General features: G+C 42.2%; 1 protein-coding gene across 2 annotated transcripts in view; it reads left to right on the top strand.

Moving 5' to 3' along the window:
• LOC139339253 (collagen alpha-1(XI) chain-like) overlaps positions 1-17,868 on the top strand; it is an 83,683-nt gene extending 65,815 nt beyond the window's left edge. For both annotated transcript variants that reach the window (XM_070974788.1, XM_070974787.1), the window contains 21 exons: positions 1,772-1,825; positions 2,793-2,846; positions 3,005-3,058; positions 3,187-3,240; positions 4,496-4,603; positions 4,771-4,824; positions 5,063-5,116; positions 5,372-5,425; positions 7,623-7,676; positions 9,963-10,070; positions 10,940-10,993; positions 11,542-11,595; positions 12,216-12,323; positions 12,630-12,683; positions 12,775-12,810; positions 12,924-12,977; positions 13,294-13,540; positions 14,447-14,559; positions 14,805-14,873; positions 15,136-15,369; positions 16,350-17,868. In XM_070974788.1, coding sequence (XP_070830889.1) covers positions 1,772-1,825; positions 2,793-2,846; positions 3,005-3,058; positions 3,187-3,240; positions 4,496-4,603; positions 4,771-4,824; positions 5,063-5,116; positions 5,372-5,425; positions 7,623-7,676; positions 9,963-10,070; positions 10,940-10,993; positions 11,542-11,595; positions 12,216-12,323; positions 12,630-12,683; positions 12,775-12,810; positions 12,924-12,977; positions 13,294-13,540; positions 14,447-14,559; positions 14,805-14,873; positions 15,136-15,369; positions 16,350-16,496 — 1,818 coding nt within the window. In that variant the 3' untranslated portion in view covers positions 16,497-17,868. The remainder of the gene's footprint in view (positions 1-1,771; positions 1,826-2,792; positions 2,847-3,004; positions 3,059-3,186; positions 3,241-4,495; positions 4,604-4,770; positions 4,825-5,062; positions 5,117-5,371; positions 5,426-7,622; positions 7,677-9,962; positions 10,071-10,939; positions 10,994-11,541; positions 11,596-12,215; positions 12,324-12,629; positions 12,684-12,774; positions 12,811-12,923; positions 12,978-13,293; positions 13,541-14,446; positions 14,560-14,804; positions 14,874-15,135; positions 15,370-16,349) is intronic.
• Positions 17,869-19,587: the final 1,719 nt, after the last annotated feature.

Genomic DNA, 19,587 nt, shown 5'->3' with positions numbered 1-19,587 from the left:
AAAACTTACTTTAGGAAACTAACTGAACTGTATACAGCATATTCTGCTTTTACCAGATCTTTGGTGTCCCATAAGGATGAAATGCTAAGATTAAGACTAAGCTCTACGTGACTACTGCCCCTCACTCTACTTTGTGCTGTTCAGCTCCCTTTTCCTGAAAACTGCAACAGACTGAAAGAGGAGCAAAAGAGCAAAGCGTCAGTTCATTTAAGTCAAAGTTAAAGAAAGTTGCTTTGGTGGAAATGAATGAAGAAACTGGACATTTTAGAATATCTCAAAGTCAATTATCCAAGGACTTAGTGAGGATGAAATTAGAGCGAAGCCCTGCTGGTCAATAGGGCCAGATAATGTTGTTATTAAGTGCAATTGGCTTTTAATTGGGCATGATGCACTCCATCTCCACTCTTTTAATTATGTTTGGCTAAGCTGCCCTTCAATAGATGGCAGCAGCCACTGCGAGCTCAGCTCTTCAATGCAATTATCTGTAGCATTAATGATTTTTGACTGTGGGGAATGAATGGCTTCGGTTTGAAAGGCTTCCATCGTCTGCCGCCGTGTTTGCTGTGGCACACTGGAGTCCTCGCTGAATTCGTCAGATGGAGAGGTTAACATGTGGACGTAGATGACAGCAAATATCAGATTTGATTGCACCAGAGTGTCCTTATAGTTCCAGGCTAGTGTGGAAAACAGAGGGAAATGCCAGATCATAAGTAAACGTGTTGATTTGCTCTGATGTGTGCTTTGTGTGGATTTATGTGTGTGCATGTTCGTCTTACAATAACAGGTGATTGGATAAGAAAGGGGCATCCTCCAAAGGCTCGTTCTTCTAACCATGAATTATGTCACAATTGTACATTATCTGTCACAATAATGGTAATATGATTTTTTATTTTTCTCATCATGCAGCCCTAAAGTTCGCCTCCTCTTTCCAGCCTTTAAACTGTCAGAACATTGATCAATAGGACGTCACACCCAAACATTATACATGAATTTAATTTTTTATTTATTTTTCCATTCTTATTGCTCTCATGTTTTATTACCGTGACTAAAATTCCACTCAGAATCTGTTATGAAGTAGCCTTCTCTGCCGCTGCAAAGGTACAGTAAATCAACGAAATAGGGCTGAAACTACACACATGTGATCTCGGTGATCGATGTCCACGCCACTCCGATTTCACAGCAACTTATCATTCGTGCTGCTTTCCGCAAACCTATTGATTATGCACGCTCCATCATCAGAGCCTAACTAGCACAACAAATAATAACTCCAATTATGCAGATAGACAATGAGCAACAATAGCAGGTGAGAGCTCCTTCATTTCCGTCGCTGATACCTTGCACCGTCACACAAGTTGTATTCAAACTGTTTTAGTCAAACATGATTGAATCCCAAAACTGGATAATACACCCCGCCTGTGCTGTCCCCTTTGTTTCCACCTTCCTGTGGACATAGATGGATGGAGCTCCCACCCTGTAATTTACACAGGCTGATTATACCCAAGCCTCCCATACCCTTTTAATTACAGTAGGTGTCCTTTTTGACTAATTGTGTGTTTACAATCAGGGGTTCTGCTTGTATTAATGCAGTCTCCATCACATTACATCCTAAAGCTCACTATGCAACGCACATCATCTGAAAAGGCCTGCTAATGAGCAGAAGAAATGTATTTATGCACCTGTCTGTGGATTCTTTTTAATGTGCAGTCGTGTCTCCGGTGCTGCCTCACATGACCCTTTCCTTTGTTCTGAAGCATTCTCATCTTCTTCGCAGGGTTTGCCAGGCCCTCCCGGTGAGAAGGGAGAGAATGGAGACGTCGGAGCGATGGTGAGCTTAGCTCCTTCTGTGACTTTCCTCTGTTAGAGCGATTCGCATTGTTTTCACGTACAGCCCGGTGAGGTGGGAAATTGTGTTGATTGTTCTGAAGTTTTGGCTGGTGGCTGAGTTTGGCAACTCCACCAGCCACTTGACAGATGTTTTTGAAGTCTGTGGAAGATGTATTGACACAAACATTTCTGTTGTGAAACCTGAAGGCTCTGCAGCAAGTTTTTATCTACTCACATGGATTAATTTCTTTAGTATAGTTAGACTGAAATGCTCTCAATATAGCACTAAAGGGTGAGCTCAGTGGTTGCAGGAGAATGTGGTATTATATACTTGGCCCAGGCCTTAGTGAGTATTGCCAAGATGCCACGCACAGGTTTAGTGATCAGTCACAGCCTCCGTTTCTATAACACAGCAGGTGTCTTCAAACAGAGCAAAAGCAGATAGTCAGAGATGTTTCTGAAGATAATCAAATCTGCTTTGATTGATTTATTTCTGCTGCTGCTGCTGCTCATCTTTGTCTGGCTGCTGTGTTTTGGAAACGCATTATTTTAAATGGAAGATATATTATCAGACCGCATATTAAAAATGACTCACTGTACTGAAGACACACGTACGTATTCTGCATGTTTCAACAGTCTTCTTTGCCCTATTGTTTAGCTGTTCATCACACATAAGCTTGCTTTGTGTCTGTGAAGTTAATTACATGTAATGTTTTTCTGCCCTTTTATGTATAATGTTTAATCTTCAACCAGCTAATATTATTTTTCTCTTTTGTTGCCATCTTCATTGTGCTGTCTTGACAGCTGGAACAAAACTCTGATTCCGATTCAGGTTCTTTAAAAACACAACAATGTGATTCATTTGGATTTATTGTGGCCGAGCATACACTCGTTTTACCTTGTGCAACACATAGAAAACCTTATTGTCGTTATTCTATACTGAGCAGGACGTTTGTTTTTGCTGACAGGGTCCACCTGGTCCTCCTGGCCCCAGAGGTCCTCAGGGTAACAGCGGAGCCAGCGTAAGTCTGAATTTCTTTGTTTTATTTCTTTCTGACAAGGCTTGAGTCACAGTCAATTTTAAAAATTCAAATTTTGTCAAAAAACACATATTTTTCTTGCATGACTCTTAATTTCTGTGAATAATCCCCATCTTGTCCTCATTGTGATTTATCCAAAGGGTGCACAAGGTCCTCCTGGTGGCATTGGTGCAATGGGAGGTGTTGGTGAGAAGGTAAGAACCAACACGTTTTGCCTCAAAAGTACTGAGCTGGCGACCAATACAAGCTAGCCATCTGATAACACTACCCGGATGATCCACATTTTAACATATCAATCTGCATTTTCCCTGTGTCACAACAGGGAGAAACTGGTGAGGCTGGCAACCCGGGACCACATGGAGAGCCTGGTATCGCAGTAAGTATGCTATCATGCTAAAGTACCTATCATCTCATTTAAGAAAGCATGTCTCATTTTCAAAAACAAGGCAATGTCACGGTTACACACACGTCAACAGCACTTAAGATGCACGGCAAGTAGCATGACATACAGTCCAGCCACGCGCCTCTGTGGACGATTCGTCCCGTGTGTAACTGTGACTGTCTGCTCATCTGTGAGTGAAGCTAATTAAGTTATGTTTGTTGTTTGACAAATCAGCTGTGGGGGCTGTTCCACCTCTGTCTATTTTACCTCCATATGACTGTAGGCTGATGTGCAGCAGTGCCAGCAACCTGAGGGCTTTTCAGCAGATAATTAGCTCAGCCACGTTTGGGCACCTCCGCTGTCGGCGGTGTCATTAATCTAACCTCCTGTTCGAGGCTGCTATTAGATGCAGAAGTCAAAATATCCCAGGAGTTGATTTGTGTTGGAAAAGCATTGCAATAACATGGAGTTCTTCACAGTAACATTTTGTTCTTTAATGTCTCCAAAAGTATTGTTAAATGACAGAAAGTTCACTTCCTCAAAATGTCTTTAACATTGATTTACATGAGCATTGCACGCATCAATCCACATAACACAGCATCCCGTGTTTTCCTGCTTTTCAATTTCTGGTATGAATCATGACAGCAGGCATCCTGATAATATCTCAGTTCAGAGCCGTGCTGTTAGTCCAGGGTAAGCAGTCGACATTGGTTGAGTAGACCAGGGAGGCCTCACCTGAGTAATGGCTACGAGCCAGTCGCCCTCCTTGAGTCCATCAGGCTGTATTGACGTATCCGTCTGCTGCCGCCTATCTGTTTACAGTGACAGATAGAGCCAGTGTTGCACATCACATCGAGGTCAATTCCAAAGGTGCCACGCTGGCATCGACTAGAGACGCGCTTTGCTCTAATGGACCAACTAACGATTCTGGGCTTGTAATTATGCTCCAACTGCTGCTCTGAGTCATAGCCAACACTTTAAGACAGCATTGCTGCTATTACTAGAGCAAAAAATGACATTTTCAAAGACTATTCGGTGTGATCGATTTGTTTTTTTTAAGACGAACCTCTGGAGCAAATGATCTGAACAGTTTAAAGCTTTACTTTCTTTTTTCTGCTCCAAACTTTGAGCCAGTTTGGTGCCGTTCTGGTGCCAGTCGGAGTGACAGATTTGATAACACGAATCAAAGAGGCTGGATGGTCCTCATGTGGTCCTCAATGTGACAAGCCTGTGATGCATTTTTCCTCAGGGCCCCAGAGGAGAGATTGGCGAGAAGGGAGAAACCGGCCCACCCGGAGCTGCTGGACCCGCCGGTGGCCGCGGACCCCCTGGAGATGACGGTCCCAAGGGTAACCCTGTATGTCAGCCGCACTGTCACACACACAGTCATGACTGATGCATTACTGCAGCTGTCAGCGGCAGAATCATAGTGTCATATTTCTCAGTCTGCCTGGCAGAATTGTTGTTGATGTGATGTCAAATATCTGAGCCGAGCTCAGTCTTCATGTCTGGATCTGTCTGCAGGGTCCTGTCGGCTTCCCAGGAGACCCTGGTCCCCCCGGTGAGCCCGGTGCTGCTGTAAGTGCTACATTTATCCCTCAGTGGATTTTGTGTTCACGTTTAGGATTTTATACCATTCAGTGAATATGTGCTGAATTAATGATCCTTGTGTAGCTTTAACCGTGACTAAATACCTGTAACAGTTGGAAGCAAAAGCACTAAAAATGCCACATTATCTATGTATATTTTTCTTTGATATACAGTGAGATGTGAAGTATACAAGCTGACTAATGTTCTCATGTTTTATTTTATTTAGGGCCTTGACGGTTTAGCAGGTGACAAAGGAGATGATGGAGAGGCCGGGCAGCCTGTAAGTCCGACGTGATGAACTCAAAATGATCAATTGCTCACATTTAGCCACTAAAAATTATTTCCCATGTACACAATGATGTGCATGAATGCAGCAGCATTAATCCCTTCATGTGTACGATAACCCGAGGATGCAGAATTTGTATTTGCTGAGGCTACATGCAGCATCTAATGATCTTTTCTTTTACAAAATCTCATGATGTAACAAAACTCCTCAGGTTTCTTGAAGTCAAGTGTTCTCTCTCCTCTGATTTAGGGCCCTGCAGGTCCATCTGGTGAGGCTGGAGTACCAGGACCTCCTGGCAAAAGGGTGAGTACACTTCCAAAATGATCCATGAGATTGTGCGAAGCTCTCGAGATGTTCTCTATTTTTAGATGAGCAATGCTCCGACAGGCTCCGGGTTATTACCCACTGGAGCATGATGCACATTTATGATAGCACTATATGTTTGGGTTTTGAATTAATATGCACGTGTTTGACAGGAAATGATGGCCATTAGTTACACCGAGTGTCTGGAATAGGCAGTAATTGCAGATAGAGATCATCCTGTAAGAGAATATTGACATATTGTGAGTTTGACTTGCAGTAATGTGAAAGCAGCAGGACCGCTGCCGCTGCTAATGTCAGGAAATTAACTTGTCACTTTAATTTCTGGCACTCGATGCCCTCTCTGCCACATCGGACTTGAGTTGATATTATTTCATTTCAGTAGCGTAGCATTTTTTACGATGCCTTCCATTTACTGTGATAATGTTTTACAGTGAGCAATAAAGCATGCCATTCATGTACTGTATGAACGGCTGGCTCAGTGTGGCAGCAGAGAATAGAGACGTTGATGCTTAAAGTGAATTATTTCACTTTTGTGTACTTCAGCAGAGACAGTCTTTTCCTCCAGAGCATCAGTATCAACCATCTCAGCCGCCACCTCTGCTCTATATTAATGCAAACATCACAGTCAGCACATAAACAGCTCTTGCATGTTGCAGAAGTGTAGCTGTGATGAACACTGTTTTGTGTTGCGATAGAAAATTACTGTTATATTTACCTTAAATATTGAACACATCTGAAGTCATTTTATGCCACTTTCTACTTTTGCTTTTCACTCTGTGCATTTGTTTGACAGCTGTAGTTAGTAGTCACTTTTCAGTTCAGTCTGATGTTACACAACCGTCAAAGCTTATGTAATACTCTGCATTGATTGCTAAAGATTTAACCAGCCGTCAGCGGTTCCACCAAAGAGACATTTCTCCTCTAAACTTCTCACACGGGTTTGTGTTGCTCGCTGTTTGAGGCCCAAAGAGGAAAAAGTATACTATCAGTCACAGGGGTCATTTTGTTGGAGAACTTTTATATAAGTTCAGGATCTGAATGCTTCTTCCACCACTGTGAAGAGAAAGAAGCTGTGTGCTGCTCTGCCATTTCCCTGATTTCAAAATATGATTCCAATATTGCCTGTTGTGGCTTTAAACACGTTAATTTCTCAAGCTTATCCTGACCGCACAGCGTGTGGTCAGATACCGTGCACGTTGTAGGACAGAAGATGATCATCAGCAGAGATAAAAGAGATAAAAAGTCTTCTAAATTAAAACAATATCTACCTGTGGTGGTGCTTCACTGCCTGAAATATTCCTTGTTAAGGCTCTTTAGTTTGCATGTTTTCCTCCAGTTCTGCAGCTTGAATTGAAACGAAGGATGAGACGGTTGATCGTACATTTTAAAAACAGTAGTACGGTAAAGCGTACCACAATTTGTATTCCAAGGGATGGCGTCCAGGCGACATAGGCCACAGAGCAAATTAGAGTCCAGTTCCATGTCCATATTAATGGACTTTGCGATATGATTTTTCATCCTTCACCAAGGTAATTCTGGGCTGGTCTCCCTCCCAATATCTCTCCGAAATTGACTCAGGTTTGGTGCTCGTTGATGCATGTAGCCGCTTGACGACATTAGCACACATGCACGCACGGGTGCACACACACACGCACACACGCATGCCCGCGTACACACACATACGCACATTCACTAATGCACATACACGGATGCCAGAGCTCATAACCTACATTGAAGACCGGTGGCTTTTGTTTGGTCTGTTTGATTATGGTTTCTAATGGCAAATGACAGCCCACTTACAAGGTCCTGACCAGAGGCTGTTTGGTGAAAACGCTGATGTGCTTTTAGCTCAGTATGTTTAGAATGTAGGGCAATTTGCTCGCACTGATGTTGTCTGGCCCTGCGTCAGGCTCCCTCTTTAAAAAGACTCAAGGTCGGAGCATGCATCAGCTGGACAATTAGTGCAACATATACATGAGGCTATTGCGTGTGAGGGAATGTTGGCTAATTTCCCTTTTAGAGAATAATTAGCCGTTTTCTGTCCTCTTGAACAGGTCTGTGTGAAAGGTTTTGACATGAGGGAGTGCAGTCAAGTTTGTTAATTACAGTGATATATTTATATATTTGATGTACTCATGTGCTAAACTGTGTCTGTATTTTTTGCTGTTCTGTTCAGGGTCCTGTTGGACGAGCAGGTAAAGAGGGCAGACAAGGAGAGAAGGGATCCAAGGTAATTTTTTCAACCGCCTGACTTCACCGTTAGCATCAGCTGATGAAGTTGTACAAGTCATTCTTGCTGGGATGAGGGTGGGATAATTAAATGGACGCAAAAAAAGGTCTTTATGGAAATCTTATAAGCAACTAAATACTCAGTGTGAAATGTAAACACCAGTGATTCAAACAGCTGTAAGTCAAGTCAAATTATTCAGACGCTCAGGTCAGATTGTTGATGTATAGATCACTCTTGGGACATAAAGCACATGCTGAGGATAGCCAGTCGAGCCTCGGTGACTTTGTTCACACCTTTTGTCCAATCAGCTTACGCTCTGTCAGCTGAACTTTCCTGATCAATTTATTACACTTTTTAGATTCCAGAACTTTAAAATTACTTTCTGAAAGTGTCAAAGAGGTGAATTCAAACAAACTCACTTCATTTAAATCATTGGTTTTCCATGTTAATAGCATATGTATATAAAATATATATGCATTTATATGTAATTAATTAATTATAGGGAAAATAGAGTGTGTTCAATCACTTCGTGTCCAATTATTAAAGTACCTCTAATTATTTGCTGTATAACCTTGAGAGTCAGCGCTCAGCAGCTCAGCTGAAACTGCCAAAATGTGAAATTTGTCTTCAGGCACAGTATGGTGAATAAACTTCCCAATAATTAATGAATATTTACGTGTTTAAATGGAGCTGTTCTTTGAGGGACATTGCTATTTTCCTAATAATTCGTGCCAAAGTGTAGAATTATTTCCCAGAAACTTTGTAGGAATTGATGTACCTGAAGGATAACAAGTAAAATATTTCAATTTCGACATGAAGTTTTCTCTGGTGCTAAAATTTCACATTTAGGGATAAAAAGGGGCCTTGTGGAGTTTTCTATACAGTCTGAGTCAAAACGCATTGTGTGTCTGCGAGCTTAAACAAACATGTCGAGTGCATTTCCTTCCCCATAAAACATTTACAAAGCCAGTTTTTTTTGGAGTATTTTAAATCCAGCATTGTTTACGTCCATGTTTAACTTGCACCTTCCTCTTAACTGTCCTTGCTGGGACATTGCAGCGTGTCTCGTAACACCACTGGTCGAGATAAACAACATAGAAAAGAGCAGCATAGGGAGCCTCTAAGTTAGGTGAAATATTCAGATCTGTACGGCTTTTCTTGCCTCCGCACGTGGCTGCCGGACTTTGCAGCCTGGCCAAATTGAATGAAACGTCCGGGATGATAGATGTGCAGTAGACATAAAGGGCAAAGTAACACCGATTCAAACCCTCTCCTTTAATAGCTCCCCTCAGATTCCCGTATGTTTGTAAAAATTGCTGAATGAGTCTCACAGAAGCAGCAGCAGCGGGGTGTCTGAGACTAGTTCCAGTGGATTTGATTGCTTTGTCAAAATCCACAACATGCTAGTGTTTGCGCGGTTGAGGAGCATCGAATAGGAACAGTCTTTGTAAGCCTTAAAGAAATTGTTTGTCTCCAGATCATTCAGTTCAGAGCGATGCACCGACAGAAAACCTGACAAATCTCAGACACAGCCTCGCGCGTCCCTTTGTTCTTTGTCGTCCTCCATCTCTCAGACTGTCACGCAGACACACACAAAGAGCACATTTTATTCACATGGAGGTAAGGGATTAGAGTTGATTTGATGGAGACAAGACAAAGCCTGCGTGGTGATCCTAGAGTGTCAAATCCAGGCCTAATTGGTTGTCAGAACAATTTAATCCCCTCCTCCTATGAGCCTAGTCGATATGACATCTCTGGAACTTCAATACATACAAACTCGATGTTCCCGCTCAGAGACGACAGTCGAGATCTGCTTCAATGTGGCAAATCCTTGAATCCTTCCAGTCTGAGGTTTCGTGGAAGGAAAACATTGCAATACATTGAACAATTTGACTTTCAGATGCTTTAATTATCACGTTGGATGAAGGTCTTGGGTTCACTGTGGAGAGACATGAATATTTGACGTTCATCCAAACACATAAGGCGCAAAGACCGTCCGCATCGCAAACTATCAGAGTTTACAGTAACGTGTGGAGGTTTTGACCACTTGCAGCCCTGCGGAGCAAGTTTCAAGAGCGAGCTCCGTGTTTGTTTATATCAGCTGCACAAGGACGTACATACATGCACAAAGAGTGTCAAAAAATCACCTCTTCAAGTGTTTTTTGAGGAATGCATTCAGTGAGCTTGGTAGCATTCAAGGAAAGTAAGAAACTGCTTGTAAATGTCACTTTCTTTTCTTTATAAAAAAAACTCTGCTAAGTGTTATTTTGTGCAAATGCTTCACAGGGAGAAGCTGGAGCAGAGGGACCTGTTGGGAAAACTGGACCTGTGGGACCTCAGGGACCTCCCGGAAAGGCCGGTCCTGAGGGACTGCGTGGAATCCCCGGCCCTGTTGTGAGTACAGATTGTTGTGTTTCAGGGTGCTTTCACATCTAACCTGTTGGGTTTGGTAAAACTTGAAAAGCTGGATCCTGGTCTACTGTCAAGGGGGAAAGAACCAACCACAGCATTTAATGTTAGCAGATATGTGATTTTAGCACAATTTCAAAAGCTAAACTACAAATAAAAACATCTGCTGATAGTAAAATCTGTTCAGGAAGTGATCTCATAATTGACCTGTGTAATCCATGTATATATTTATGCAAATCGATTGGTAACACATATATCAGTGCGGGTATTTTCCCGGATTAATAGCAAAGCTGTTAAAACTGCTGTGCTTGTATCCTTCTCTGTGTGCTTTGTCAGTTCATTCAAAGTGCATGACAGCGATCCCACAGTAATGAGCCTCCTTCTCGTGTTAGTTATTATTCGTAACACGAGTCGATCTGCAGTCTTACAATACTAATAGTGCTTACAATCAATTATTTCTTTCTGTCCTCAAAAAGCATAAATGTCCACATCAGAGGCATTAAAATGAATAAACTTGACTGGATGACACTCTGCAAAACTGTCCAATCAAGAGATGAGTATGAGTCACCTGTCAGCCCGTATCGCTTCACGTTTACTCTTTCTGGTTTGTTCGTAAAAAGTCCAGCCGAACCAGAGCTAAAAAGCACCATTTTTCACCCTTTAACCTGGACCAGATGAGCCGAACTACAGGTGTGAAAGCGCCCTCACATCAAGTCATGTCAGCTCAACTACTCTTGTATTAAAACATCTATTCTAATATGGTTCTTAAAATACACAGTTTAGTTTATATCTAATATTTGAATTATTCCCGTGTTATTCACCAACCTCTGTAATTATTTTTTCTTTGTTTTCAGGGGGAACAAGGACTCCCTGGTTCTTCTGGCCAGGACGGCCCTCCTGGACCTATTGTAAGACACGTCCTCTGATCTCCTGACTGAAAACATTTCGCTGCACTTACTGTATATAAGTCAAAAAATGTGCTGACTGCTGATACTGCAGCGCTGCCTGCCCACGCCTTGTTAAAGAAGTTTGCTTTTCAGCCAGTAAATGACACAGAAATGACTCATCTGAAGGAGAGTGTGTTTTTATGGTATAATACACCAGTATTTTAGAGCTGCAACGATTAGCCAATAAATCAATCAGCCAATCAGCAGAAAATTGATTAGCAATATTTCATCTTAAGTGAGGGAACTTGATGCTTTCATATTTGAGTGTAAATTAAACAGCCCTGTTTTTTGCACTGTTGTGCAGATAAAACATGTCAGCTGACATTTTATGGACAAAATGTTCGTTAGTTGCGCCCCTGAAGTGTTGCTCAGAGCAGTTGTTGCTCTTCCTCTGCGGGATAAATGCAGGATAGTCACCGTGAATGCAGAGATCTGTGATGGCTCTCACCGTAAAATAATGTGAATCCATTTCACATTATGCTTGACAGTCTGCTTCTTTCCCTCCACAGGGACCCCCTGGACTTCCTGGTATGAAAGGTGATTCTGGATACAAGGGAGAGAAGGTAAAACGTTATTACGATGCTAATCTCAAATAGCTTTATTGTATATTTCTCATATCTGCTTATGCCCTTATCTGAAGTTTCCACAGTGAGCAAACATCTAGGCCTATTGCCTCTATCTCTTTGTTCGCTCTCTCCCAGTGAGATGAAGAAAGGTTCAGCTGTGCGAGGAGCTTTCGCAGTGATTTAATGCACTGAATGAATATGTATAAGTCCAATAATATCATCTTTCTAATGGCTATTGGTTTAATGCCAGGATGCAGCAGTCAGAAGCAGATGGTCATAACTCTGCCCAGCAGCAGGTGCAGAGACAGACCACCATTGTTAAATATGACGGCCACTATAAACACACTAATTATTCATAGGCAGAAATAAGACAGTAGTGAGGTCCGCTGGCCAGACATTGTGCGTAAACTTTCAGGTGAATTTGCATGTTATTTTTTCGCTGAAAAACTGCCTTCATTTTCCGCAGGTGATGAATGAACAGAAATTACACTTTAGTAGATCTGAAAATTGCTTTTTGTCAAACGGATAATTAGTACAAATATTGTTGTGTTCTCTGAATTTATTTCAACACTTTTGTCTCATTTTTTGTTCTTTCCTCCCCTCTCTGCCTGTTCCAGGGTCATCCAGGTCTAATTGGTCTGATCGGGCCTCCTGGGGAGCCTGGAGAGAAAGGAGACAGAGGTTTGCCCGGACCTCAGGGTACTGCAGGAGGCAAGGGTGATCCTGTAAGTCAGTCTCTGTGTCAGGCAGAATATGCTGTCTGAAAATATGCTCTCCATAGGCGTGTGAATCTTTCATGTTTAAACAGAAACTAAGACAGTAAGCTCTTTTTACATTAAACAGGGGAGTCCAGTTCATTGCATTGAATGTCGGTTTGCTTATTTTAGATGATTTCGCCGTGCAGAAATACATATCAACCAGTATTTCAACCTTATCTTTCAGCTCTAACTGCAAGACATGTTGGACAAGCACATCTATTAAATATCATCTCTCTCATGTATTCAATGCTTTCATCTGCTGTCTGTTATAAGGGTGCTTCTGGGTCCCACGGTCCTCTCGGCCCTCCTGGTCCCCCGGGTATTTCTGTAAGTTTCATTCTCGTTGATCAAACATGTATTTTCTCCACTTTGTTCCGTCGTGACTGTTGTTAATCTCCTCGTGTTTCTTTTTCATCAGGGCCCTCAAGGACAAAAAGGATCCAAGGGATCAAATGTAAGTTGTGTTTTCATCCTTTTCAGTGTTTTGCCGTCATTCGTTGCTCATTATGTGTGTCATGAGAATCGGTTCCTTCTTAATTATGTCCATGATACCTTGTTTTCTGTCAGGGTTCACAAGGTCAGAAGGGAGACCCTGGCCTGGTGGGACCACCTGGACCACCCGTAAGTTACCTGTTCATTGTCTTTAATTTTAATGTACCAAACACATCACACTTTAAGACTGCTCTAAATGTGCATTAACTACAGCATTACTCACTCACTCAGAGATGAAACAATTGAGCGATTAGTCGATTCGTCAGAAAATGAACTGATTGATTAGCGATAAATAGTCAAGATAGACATTTGCCGATAGCAGCCTCTGAAATATGAGAATAAGCTGTTTTTTCTGCTTTGCATCATTGTAAACTGAACATCTTTGGGTTTTGATGAATATGTATCAGTTGCAAAAATGTACTTGACCTCGACCTCCGTGTTGCAGGGTCCACCCGGTGACGTGATCCAGCCGCTGCCCATGCAGCAGGCTGCCAGAAAGACCAGGCGGCAGGCGGAGATGCAGGGAGACGAGGCAATGCCAGACTACGGCATGGAGGGAATGGAGGACGTCTTTGGATCCCTGAACAACCTGAAACAGGACATCGAGCGCATGAAGTTCCCCATGGGCACCCAGGACAATCCTGCCAGGACCTGCAACGACCTGCACCTGAGCCAGCCTGACTACCCAGACGGTAGGATGGAGACGGTGTTTATCTGAGTTTTAATGAGGCAGAATTCGTCAATAATAGGCCTTCAGGTGTAGGCGTAACAAACGGAAAACATAGAGCATAGGTCAAGTGTTTCTCAATATTCTACGCTTTGCATCAGTGATAGGAATTTCCATGTCATTTCTAAGTGTGTTTCCCCTCCTACGTTAACAGCTTCGCCACGACTTGCTCGCTAAAATCTCTCCGAGCAGCGTCTTCTTTCTGTCCAGCTGCCAAAACCCTGAAGAAAGGGAGGAGTTGATAAAAATGTTGCTCGCTGTCAGTTACCACCACGAGCTCGCAGCAATCCAGCTTTACAAACAGCACAAAGTGATTTTACAGTACTACTCTGCCCTGGGTTTTGCCTCTCAGGCTGCTTACAAGATGGCCTGTCGAAAGTCTGGAGGTTGTTCAGCCTGCTTGAAAGTCTGCAGGCTCTAATCAGGGTTGAAAAAAGGGATACTTCATGTACACATTAGCAAAGGCAGTAAAGTGAAAGAGCTCTTTGTGGTAAAGTTCAAAGTTTATTATTATTATTTCTATGAGGTGTCAGGTGTCTATAGAGGAAGCCAGATGTGATTGTAATAAAATTTTAATAAATTACAATGTTACACAGGATTTCAATTCTTTTGTTACAGCAGCTGATTGCATTGTTATTTGCTTGACTGATATATTGTACTATACTTTCCTGATTTCAAAAAATAGTTTTATTCTGAAATTATTTTCGTCTGACAGATGAAACAACTAAATGCTGCAGCTTCAGCCAGAACAAACAGCAGCGTTAACCTCTTGTCCAGGATGATGTGAACATCAAATACAAGCAGCAGACGTCCAAAGCTGTACCTCATACCTCTGTCTCAGCTCTGTCTCACTCCCGTGTTTGTTTCTCAGGTGAATACTGGATTGATCCAAACCAGGGCTGCATTGGAGACGCCATCAAAGTGTTCTGCAACTTCACAGCAGGCGGAGAAACGTGCATCTACCCAGATAAGAAATCCGCAGGGGTAAGTAATGGGCAGGTGCTGACATTTTTTAGATACAGCATCAGGCCCGAGTCAAACGGTGTTTTATGGTAATGGCGATTTAAAGACTCTTCAAATCAACATATTGATGAAACTCTGCGAGGTTAAAAAACATGCAGGAGCTGTTTGCAGCTATTTAACTAAGATCTGTGTGCAGCTGGTGCCACAGTGACGTCTTTTAAGCTCCTCTAATTGTCATTAACTTGTTTGTTTCTTTTTAATTTCAGGTTAGAATATCCAACTGGCCCAAGGAGGCTCCAGGTTCATGGTTCAGTGAATTTAAACGAGGCAAAATTGTGAGTCAACTCGCTTTTTATTCACTTATTTGCTTTCCTATTAACTCCCAGCAGACGTCCTGAGATAAGTTTCTCAATTTTGCTGCTCTATCACTTTGTCTCATTTACATTAACGCTCCTTTGCCATACGTCTCCCACCTTTACCTTCCCCCCCTGCCTTTTCTTCATTTCCTCTTCACCTCCTCATCGCTCCTCTCCATTTCAAACCCCCTCTTTCCCCCCTCTCATTCCCTTTGCCTTCCTCTCCATCTATCTGCCCCAGTTGAACTACGTTGACATGGCGGAAAACACCATCAACACAGTGCAGATGACCTTCCTGAAGCTGCTCAGCTCCTCGGCACGGCAGAACTTCACCTACATTTGCCATCAGTCCGTTGCCTGGTACGACGCCAAGGCCGACAACTACGACAAGGCGCTGCGCTTCCTGGGCTCCAACGACGAGGAGATGTCCTACGACAATAATCCCTTCATCAAGCCGCTGATGGACAGCTGCTCGGTAAACACTCATTTTCTGACTTTCAGTTTGCAGTTAAACTTTGTGCCTAAATCCCAGCAAATCCCATTAATCCTTACAAAATATGTAGACTGTTGCAGACGAACGTCATTCAGCAAAGTTTAGACAGGTACAGACCAGAAGAATCAAAGGATCAGGGGCTGATTTTGATTTAGAAAGCATGTGCAGTTTATCTGCTGTAGATTTTCAGAATTTAAGGGTTTTTACTGAATGTGGAAGTGCAGCTGAAATGATTAACTGATTAGTTGATGCACAGAAAATGTATCTTTTTGTTTGATCACTGATGGTTTAAAACAACAAATATTCACTGTTTCCACCTTCTCAAATGTGAATATTTGCTGGATTTTTATTATATTGAAAAGAAAATCTTTACTTTTTTGAATCTTGGTCAGACCCTCCAAGCTATGTGAAGAAAACTAGGCCACTATGAGGAAAAGTTTTTACTATTTTATGATATTTTATGGATTGAATCTCTCATTAATTAAATCGCTTGTGAAAACAAGCATTAGCTGCAGCCCTAGTGGAAAGTCTATGATATTTATTCAGAGTTTTTGGTTGATTTAAGGGCAGTTGGGGCACTTTAACAGACGATTATTTGGTTAGAAAATAGTGAAAAATGCCTATAACAATTCTCCACAGCCCATGATGATTTCATTTGATGGATTATTTGATTCTTTCCAAAACTCCCAGATGTTGAATTTAAAATGATACAAAGAAGAGAAAAGCACCAAATCTGAAAAGCTGTTTATCAATCCTGTTGTCGATTACAACAATGATAACATTAATCAAAGGGAAGCCTTAGATATTGTTTAATCTGTTCATCCATTCTTCCATTTTCTGCACCTGCTTCTTCAAGGTGATTGCGGCGCTTCTTCTAAAAGTCCTCTTTATTAAACATTTGAAAACACTTTCTGAGCCGTACTTTGAAACAGCGTCTTCCTGTCTGCCCTTTGTGTCCGCAGTTGAAGCAGGGCTACTCAAAGACAGTGCTGGAGATCAACACTCCCCGCATCGACCAGTTGCCCATCATTGACGTCATGCTGAATGACTTTGGGGAATCCAACCAGAGGTTTGGCTTCGAGGTCGGCCCCGTCTGTTTCCTCGGCTAGACACGCCCCGACTCCCCGCTGAAGGACAGGGTCAGAGGGTACATATTACCACCCACACGCTGAGATCCCGCAACCTTTGCCTTCTCTCCCCGCCAAGCAGAAACCTGTGTTTGCCGAGAAGATCCACCCAAGCCCGGAGAAGAAGAGCACCCCTCGGCCCTGTCATGAAAGCGCTGACCGGGGGAAACTACTCCTCGCCCTTGTAGGGCCAGAATCACCTGACTTTAACTTACATGTAGAAATGGGAGTGACATCAGGAAAAGGACATTTGATGCCGTGGCGGACAGTGGCGCACTTTCAGCAGCAGAGAGAGGATCCACTCACCCCAAGCCCCACCCTCCCTCGTCCTTCCCCTCCCTCCCACCGCGCCTCCCTCTCTGGATGCTCCAGGTGCTGCTCTGAATACAACCACAGAGGTGCTTTTGTGCAGAATCACAAAACACTCAAGGTGCTACAAAAAGTGCTTTTTGATAAAACTGTAATTATTATTATTATTTTGTACAATATTGTTCCTTTCCGAATCCACTCTTAAAGACTTGCATGTGCCCCAGCTCGTAAAGTTTAAATAAATATTTGGTAAACTATATAGAAATAAATCCAATGAATATATTTGACGTGTGTTGAGGACAAATTTGCAAAGAAGTATAATGTCTTTTGAAAACATTCCAATTTGTAAGTATAAAATAATCCTTTTGTAAATAATATAACTTTCAATATTTGATTTTTATGAGAGCAAACCAAACTGGAACACAACGCCTAACTCTAAAAGCATTTTGTCTTTTTCAGACATACCGGTCGGTATGCCCATCAGGATATTAAGCCATAATAAAGTGAGATAGTAATATAAGTATTGTAAGAAAGGGCTTATTCTTCCCACCTTTAGTCACCCAGATGTTATACTGTACCTCAGTGTGGCTGTTCAACCCTGTCGATATCTTGATGACCCAATCAAGTTTGAATATTATTTGTGGTGTTAACTTACTTAGAAAAATATTTCTATGTTTGTCAAATTGAAAAGCCCTGTTGATCTTCTTCTTTGTAACAATGAACAAAATGTTTTCATGTGCCTTGAATTGTTCATTCAAAAATATTAAAACTGGATTCTGAAAAATGTCGGGTTGAATGTCTGTATTGTTGGAAATGATCAGCGCTCTTTTTTGTGATTCTGCCCTTCTTTTATACATATTACCTTCCTTCGCCATGATAATTTAACACCGGGAGGATTAGCGGTTCTGGGCTCATGTGATTGATTCCGCTGAGCCCGGACGCTGTGATCTCCAGATATCGAGTTTCTTTCTCTGACTCAGATTTGACTTTGATCAACATCTGTTTGCATCTCCACCTCTTTAGCCTAAAGCTATGATAGCATAGACTTCAGAGCCGCTTTCAAACCTGTGTAATTACACTATGTTTACAACCTATGTACAACTGAAATAAATGTTTGGTGCTTTGCCAAATGCACACTGCAATCGTTTGCATTCACTTACAGATTACAATTATATACATTCATAGCGAATTGAGTCCCTAGAAGCAGTGTATCGAGCCAAAATGCACACAGTGCTCGCTGACACCTCGCGTGCCAGCACTGGATGACGACAGCGCTCCCCAGGCTGGGTAGGCTTCCTGACTGCACCACTGGCTTTTCTACAGCCAGACCACATGTCAGACATCAGTTGCTGATGTTCTATTGACGGATTTAAGGTGAAAACTCTGTGCAGCATTTACCTCAATTGAAAGCATCACAACCACGAAAGCTTTCACACTTCTGAGACGCTGCCACCCAGCAATTTACATATATATCAAACAATTACTTCACATCAATTTATCCACACGCAGACATACAGTAGAGATTGGCTTGTGTTCTCGGATCTCCGTGTTGTGTGTGATTTCCTCCATCTTTACAGTGAAATGATTCGCTTTCATGAGGCGTTATTTACTACATAATCATGTATAATAACAGCTCACAGAGTGCTTGTCTGTGCTGCTGAAGAGTCCACAACAAATGCAAATTGACCGTAATTATCTTTTCTTCACAGGGGAGTTTGTCATTTCAGCAGCGGCGAGCGTGAGGGAACAGATTACATTTATGATAATGAAGGATGTAATCCGCGGGATAGATTTTACAGAGTAGATGTTAGGGAGCAGTGACGATGACTTTCCATCACTTCAAAAACGGTAACAACAAAGAAATCCGCCATGTTTTTTGTGCATGTCTTCCTGTAATGATGGTGAATGAAATATGACTTTTTTTTCCTTTTAGAAGTTTTAGTGTTAGAATAAAAAGGCAAATCTTAAAATGATTTCACCATGAAAGTGCATGGAGCTATTCTAATAATTTTTTTAGCTGCAGACGATTTTGGCCTTCAACACTCAGCTCTGATTCATCTTTGAGAATAGTGATAAAACTATGACCACACGAATACCTCTGATGATTAAAAGGCTCAAAAACATGTTCAAACTATTTCTAAATGTCCATGACCTTTGTTCTGTGACCACTTGTCTATAAAGATCTGTCGTGACAACTCCATGAACATGTTATGGCAGGCTTTATATACTGTCATAGCATCAAAAGTAATGAAGGACAGCCGCTGACAAGCCGTACACAAAGTTTAATAATAAGCTAACATCATAAAATGTCACAGCATGTCTCAGCCTCGTACCTGCTTACATTTTCTCTCACCTGCTCACCTGAGCAGGCAGTACTTTTCCACTGTCACTCCTCTTGCCAGCCACGCCCACTGGTTCGCCCACCTGATCTTCATTCAATCAGTGGAATTTTTAAGCTGCTCTGCCAAACTAACACTCAGTGCCACATTGATCTTTGCATCATGAAGACTCTCCAGTGTTCATTATCGGACTGATCTCTCGTTACCGGACCTGCCTGCCTTCACCTGATCTTCTGTTCTCTCTTCTGCTTTCAGTGTCTCGGTGTTTAGTCCTGCACTTCCTGGATCTCTGCCTGTCTGTGACTGTTGGCTCGCCAAACATTTCAGGAGACTCTTAATAGTTCCGAACTGGACATTGATCTGTACTACTTCTTATCCCTCTCTGTCACGCCTGAGATCAAAGTCAGTGAAAGCAACTGGTGTGC

Source organism: Chaetodon trifascialis, chromosome 11 (assembly GCF_039877785.1).
Source record: "Chaetodon trifascialis isolate fChaTrf1 chromosome 11, fChaTrf1.hap1, whole genome shotgun sequence".
Classification (NCBI taxonomy): domain Eukaryota; kingdom Metazoa; phylum Chordata; class Actinopteri; order Chaetodontiformes; family Chaetodontidae; genus Chaetodon; species Chaetodon trifascialis.
Note: the sequence above shows the minus strand (reverse complement) of the source record. Positions and strands in the feature narration are given on the sequence as shown.